The sequence below is a fragment of the Hemibagrus wyckioides genome, linkage group LG12, assembly GCF_019097595.1.
Source record: "Hemibagrus wyckioides isolate EC202008001 linkage group LG12, SWU_Hwy_1.0, whole genome shotgun sequence".
NCBI classification, from domain to species: domain Eukaryota; kingdom Metazoa; phylum Chordata; class Actinopteri; order Siluriformes; family Bagridae; genus Hemibagrus; species Hemibagrus wyckioides.
The window spans coordinates 1949222-1955347 of NC_080721.1; the positions used below are offsets into that span (position 1 = coordinate 1949222).

A 6126-nucleotide genomic window follows, 5' to 3' on the forward strand; every position below is an offset into this window, starting at 1 on the left:
CACGAAGAGTAAGAATGCAAAAAGGCTCGGGATTTTGACCAAGCATGAGGTACCAGTTAGCGAGGCTATGTACCCGCTCAAAAAAAACACCAATATCATCGGTATGGCTATGAATGTAAGAGGTTGTGAATTGACTAACTTGCCTCCCCCTCATTCACACAGTACCACCAGCATGCCACTGACCTCCTCCCTCTTTTGCCCTCCCTTTTTCTGCCCCTCTGTTTTGTCATTGCTACCAGACACAGAGAAAAGGTTTCTTTCCTCACTCTCCGAACAGAGCCTCTCACACCTAAAAGGTTAGCAGCTTGTTTGTATAATTATTATGATTCGTTATTGAAGCACTTGTCTAGTCAACACTTGTCACAAAGTTTGTCTTGTCTTTGTCAGTTACAGATAAACCCTGTGACCTAGGTTTAAAATGTAACAGATCCCGTCACTCACTGAGGTTCGGACATTACTAGATGACCTTTGTTTATGTGTTGAGAACGGATGGCATAGGTTCTTTTTTTTATATATATATATATTTGATATTTGTGGCTTTATTTATTTAATGCATATCGTAGCATTCTGTATGTTGTGCGTAGAAGAGAATTGCATTTTGCATGTCATATTGTTCTTTTTCTTTGATTTCCAGATAAACCGCACTAAAGTTCCTTCCTCAGATCCTTTACTCCATGTATGAACCTTCATCCTCACTGTCAATTGGCATATTTTTCACCCCGTGTCATGTCATGGGCAGTGTCCAAGTGCCCTGCTTACATCACTCATTGTTGTTCAGCTGTCAGTGTTGGTCTTTACGCAGCCATGATTAACACCTTCTGCCAATTTGTTATCTAATGTGACACCATTCCATCCAACTCTGAGTTAGCGTAAATAGCTCATTAGGATCATTGTATCATACATCGCTGCTATCCATTGTTTATAGCCTCAATCTGCGCTCTTCATAGAGTGATCTTGATCCTTCTTTTCACGTACATTAGCATCTCTAGACAAGTTCTTCACTGAGTAGTTTCTACTCTTCTACTGCTCCCATCATTTGCCCCTCAATCCTTTCCTGCTCTTGATACACTGTCATGTGGTCCACCTTCGTCGTGCAGGACGAGGAGGCCAGGCCCACAGTCGTATCTGGCAGAGGTACTGAAGCTCTAGCAGGAATGTTAGGTGTGCAAAGTGGAGGAGGCAAGCGGCGGACGAGAGCAGCCACATCTTCCCTAAGTGACCGTCAGGAAGGCAAGATCAAGCTAGTGTTCCTGGTGGCTACAGTGGGCATCACGCTGGCTGTTCTAGGTGTGGGCACAGAGTTTTGGGTAGAGCTGGCATCTTCGAAAACTTTTTACAGCAACGAGACATGCCTGGCTGCACACTACGGCCTGTGGAAGAACTGCATGAAGAAGCTCTGGGTTGCTGATGTTGACCCTGAGCGGGAAACCTGTGGACCTATTGATCTACCCGGAGGTAAGAAAAAAAAGGTCTATATAAACCAAAAGAATTAATTTTGTAATAAAAATTATTCATTCTCAGAGGGTTCCACAGGGTACAGCAGGTAGCATTTCTACCTCACAGGTTCAAGCCTCCTTGTGTTTTCTTCCTACAGTTCATACATTTCTCCTGAATGTGCGATATAAAACAGCTACTGGAAATTAATTTGTGAAATTTTTCAGAAGAAGTTCGAAAAATAAATGCAATTCAGAATAACATGATAAAATGTAAACTACAAATCCATACAGAACACGGGTTATTACATCTCTTTAGGCTTGTGCTGAAGTAATGTGGATTTTTACATTTTTAAAAAATTTTTGGCAAGGCAGTTCTTTAATAAGAATCCAGATTAATTCTTGATTAGCTTTGTAAAGAGAATGTTATGATCTAGTTCACTTAACTTAATTTGCTTTATTTTTTCAGAATCAAACTGCACATATTTCAAGATTTATACAACTGGAGAAAATACAGTCCTGTTTCACAAAACACCAGCAAAGAGTGAGTTATCTGTCTATCTATCTATCTATCTATCTATCTATCTATCTATCTATCTATCTATCTATCTATCTATCTATCTATCTATCTATCTGTCTGTCTGTCTGTCTGTCTGTCTATCTAAATCTTTATCCTCATGCTATTTCATCCTCAGCTAGGTCATGCTAGGTCTCTCTCTTTCTCTCTCTCTCTCTCTCTCTCTCTCTCTCTCTCTCACACACACACACACACACACACACTGTGGGCAGATGAAGTGATGCAGACTTTTCTGTCCAACAAGGTTTTTTGCCTTAAAAAAATGGATAATAACACGTAATGTGGAATATAAATAAATAAATAAATAAATAAATAAATAAATAAATAAATAAATAAATAAATAAATAAATAAATAAATAAATTCAAACAATACTCTGGTGCAACCAACAAGAAAAGAAAATACTGAGGGATCTGACGGTGAAATCTGGAAAACGTTCATGTTTAATGAACAAGGCATGATGTCCACTGGCTCTTTCTGTCCTTTTCTACAGAATAGTATACTCAAATCATGATTTAGAAACATCGCTCAGTTTAAACCTCTAATCTATTTTATTGCACTTAAAATCGTATCATGGAAATGTGGTAATGTGGATTTTGTTCGATGCCATGAGAAATATAGATTAGCAAACTGAAAGATTAACAGTGATCTATTCTAACCTGTTTAGATTCTGTCATGTAACATGAGGTCAGACGCATGCAAGTGCAGTTTAAGCGCTTTATTTGGAGGCATGTGGACAGAAAAAAGGTCAGGCGATGTACCAAGAGCTGTGGCAAGGATTATAGAAAGAAAGAAAGAAAGAAAGAAAGAAAGAAAGAAAGAAAGAAAGAAAGAAAGAAAGAAAGAAAGAAAGAAAGAAAGAAAGAAAGAAAGAAAGAAAGAAAGAAAGAAAGAAAGAAAGAAAGAAAGAGTAACCTAACATAATGGAGACCATCAGTGACGGGAGACGAGACATGAACCAAAATAAAACCACACGTGGCAGAATAAACAAAATATAAAGATACGACAAATAACCGAAGCATTTTTCTGCATGTGCTTCTGCAAAGAACAAAAACAATATCTGCATGACACAAGTAATGGGTTAACCATGGCTCTAAATCAAGAGTGTAGTATCTTGCTAGGAGAAAAGAAAGGCCTCATGTGTGTTAAAACAACAACAACAACAACGTACAATTCAATCCTCCTGTTATCCTTGGGGACAGTTTGACCCCACTGAATGTTTAATGTCTCTAAATATATAGTTTTGGCTTTATATTTAATGACATTTCCTAATTTAATGGAGACAACCAGGTAAACATACTGTAAAATGATCATGATCATGACAGTAATGTTTTCAGTGTCCTCTACACATTTTGTGGTATCAGTGTTCCTTGACCCCGCTGTTTAATCTGTATAAAACACATTCATATGCTTTGATTGTTTTGGATAATTTTGACGTCACTATAATGATCAATTTTATAATCTTCAAGCACATCCCTCTGCTTTAGGGCCTTACCTTAACAAACATACCCGTGGTATTGTGAGAATTACTGAGAGTTCACACGACATGGTGGAGAAGAAAGCATAATTTCTCCCGAGGAAAAGACATGTTACTATCCTCGATAACAGAATTTATATCTACTACTTTCCAAATGTTATAAATAATAAAAATCTGTACTTAAAAATAACTGGACTTTCTGTCCAGTTTGAGGTCAATCAGTGAGATTTTATGGCGATTTGTAAATTTTTCTTTAGATACGCAATAGAAATTCTGAGTGTTTAGGAGAATTGGGTGTTGGGGTGAGTTATGTTTTATTTAAAAAGCTATTTAGGTAGTTATCAAAGCAAAATAAATTACCTGACAAAAAATAATGGGTAAGAACTATATTCTGGACGTTTAAATTGTTGGGGTCAAACTGACCCCAAGGTCAAATTTGTAAATTTGAGGATAACAGGATAACAGGAGGAAGCCTTGATGCATTTCCATTGAGTTGAATTAGCATACACGTTCTTTATTTAAACATAATACCTGCCCAAAAAGTGTGTTTTTTCATGCTTTTTCATGTTTCATACTTAACCAAAACAATCATACTTCCTTTTTACATGAACATTTTCCGATTTCTTTTAGAATTCAGCCGGATTTTAACTGCGCCTTCTGATTGGCTGTCCTGTAACACGTCATTAAACCTGGCATGGTTTGGTTAGTGGTGATAGTTAAACATGAGTTAATATGAGACGTAATAAAAGGGCTATTTTTGCAGCTCAAGACTGCAGTGTATGGAGTGTCCAGGGACAGCTTTGATATACTGGCTGTAGGAATTATGGAGGAGCAATTTGAGAACATTTACATTTACATTTCTGGTATTTGGTAGACGCTTTTATCCAGAGCGAGGTACAACAGTGCTGGAAGTCTCTATTAATGAATACATTAACAGTGGTTCATTAGGTCACAGACCTAGGGTACCATCGGCCTAAAAACTCAGGGAGAAATATGAGCTAGTTTAAGTGTTTCAGGAACAGGTAGGACTTTACCCGTAGTTTGAAGACGGCCAGTGACTCGGCTGTCCGGACATCTATGGGAAGTCCATTCCACCAACTCAGTGCCAGAACAGAACAGAGTCTAGATGTAATACCTACCTCTTACCCTGAGAGATGGTGGACCAGTTGAGCAGTGCTAGTAGGGAGGGAGGTGCAGTGTGAGGAGTAATATAAGCTTTGAGGTAAGATGATTACCCTGAGAGATGGTGGGACCAGTATCAACAACATTGTGCACTTTCTGTTCTTATCTCTTATCATATATCATAAGGTTGGCTTCTACTATATTACAAGATCATGTGTTTCACATCTATCTATCTATCTATCTATCTATCTATCTATCTATCTATCTATCTATCTATCTATCTATCTATCTATCTATCTATCTATAAATGAATACTAATATAACTTAAAAAAAAAAAAGCTCAGTGAGTCTGAGTGATGTCCTTTTCTCTCTGAGCAGATTTGACCATAATCTCTGCCATGTTGGCTATCTTCAGTCTTTTTCTGATGGTGATGGGAGCTGTTTGCATTATCATGGCATTAAGTAAAGGTGTGCAGTTCTTCCTGAAGCCTGCAGCGGTCTGTTTCAAGTTATCAGGTAACGCTGTGAACAATACTGGCAGACGATCAGTGCTTAATGCCTGATATATGTAGATACACACTTCCTAATATAATCTAATATATTATTCATGAAGGATGGTTTTATTTAGATCATGTGAAACTGATTAGAAAATTAAAAGACTGATTTAAATGTATTTCTTTTCTGTATTAAATCAGGTCTTCTGGTATTCCTGTCTCTCATCATTTTTCATCAGTCAGTCCTTTCGTTTTTGGCAAGTGACCACTCCATACCATTGCACCATGAACTCTCGTGGTCAGTAGCATGCATGGGATGTTCCGGCGTTTTACTAATAGTTGCAGGGGTTTTATTCCTTCTTCTCGCGCTACCACACAGCTCTTGGGAAAAGTGTTTGTCTCACAGGAACACCGGCAGCTTGTGACACGGGCTCTTGAATTTTTGGTACTTCTCAGTGCAATTTCTCTTAAACCAGGTTTCCTTTTCTCTTAAAAATCAAAGCTCTTTTGGGAAACAAACAAACAAAAAAACATGTTTTTTGTCAAATAATGTAAATGTATGAGATTATAAGACTTTTATGATTATGTAATGAATGCAAATAATACAGTATTTACCGACATTGGTGACACTGACTGTGTTATAGTGTGAATATTGTTTTTTGGAAATGTACCAATGAAGTGTATTAAGATTAAAGAAGAGTTAAAACGATCATTTTCCCGCACTAAAGACTCTTATTTGTGACATCATGACACATCATGTGGGGATCTGCTGCAGAGCGAGACGAACATATAAAAGGATTGGGTTTTAGTAAATACATTAAGGTTGGATGTAAGGTTGGTTGATCTCCAAAACTGCAGCTCTTGTGGGGTGTTCCCAGTCTGCAGTGGTCAGTATCTATCAAAAGTGGTCCAAGGAAGGAACAGTGGTGAACCGGTGACAGGGTCATGGGCGGTCAAGGCTCATTGATGCACGTGGGGAGAGAAGGCTGGCCCGTGTGATCCGATCTAACAGACGAGCTACTGTT

General features: G+C 38.0%; 1 protein-coding gene across 6 annotated transcripts; it reads left to right on the plus strand.

The window, feature by feature from the left end:
* Positions 1–227: 227 nt before the first annotated feature.
* cacng6a (calcium channel, voltage-dependent, gamma subunit 6a) lies at positions 228–5795 on the plus strand. 6 transcript variants are annotated; one of them, XM_058404527.1, is made up of 7 exons: positions 236–296; positions 388–498; positions 635–676; positions 1098–1455; positions 1903–1977; positions 4986–5123; positions 5303–5795. In XM_058404527.1, exons 4-7 carry the CDS (start codon positions 1155–1157, stop codon positions 5524–5526), a joined length of 738 nt encoding a protein of 245 aa, XP_058260510.1. In that variant the 5' UTR covers positions 236–296; positions 388–498; positions 635–676; positions 1098–1154; the 3' UTR covers positions 5527–5795. The 6 variants fall into 6 exon arrangements, with proteins under 6 accessions (XP_058260507.1, XP_058260508.1, XP_058260506.1 ...); XM_058404528.1 differs by having other exon boundaries at positions 237–296; positions 388–445; XM_058404524.1 differs by having other exon boundaries at positions 228–296; positions 635–1455.
* The last annotated feature ends 331 nt before the right edge of the window (positions 5796–6126 follow it).

What these genes read in the sequence shown, in the direction of transcription:
- cacng6a (XM_058404524.1), top strand. Translation starts at nt 1,074, where the DNA reads ATGTGGTCCACCTTCGTCGTGCAGGACGAGGAGGCCAGGCCCACAGTC. An exon ending in TCACAAAACACCAGCAAAGA is followed by an intron (nt 1,978 to 4,985) that starts GTGAGTTATCTG and finishes CTCTCTGAGCAG; the next exon opens with ATTTGACCATAATCTCTGCC. An exon ending in GGTCTGTTTCAAGTTATCAG is followed by an intron (nt 5,124 to 5,302) that starts GTAACGCTGTGA and finishes GTATTAAATCAG; the next exon opens with GTCTTCTGGTATTCCTGTCT.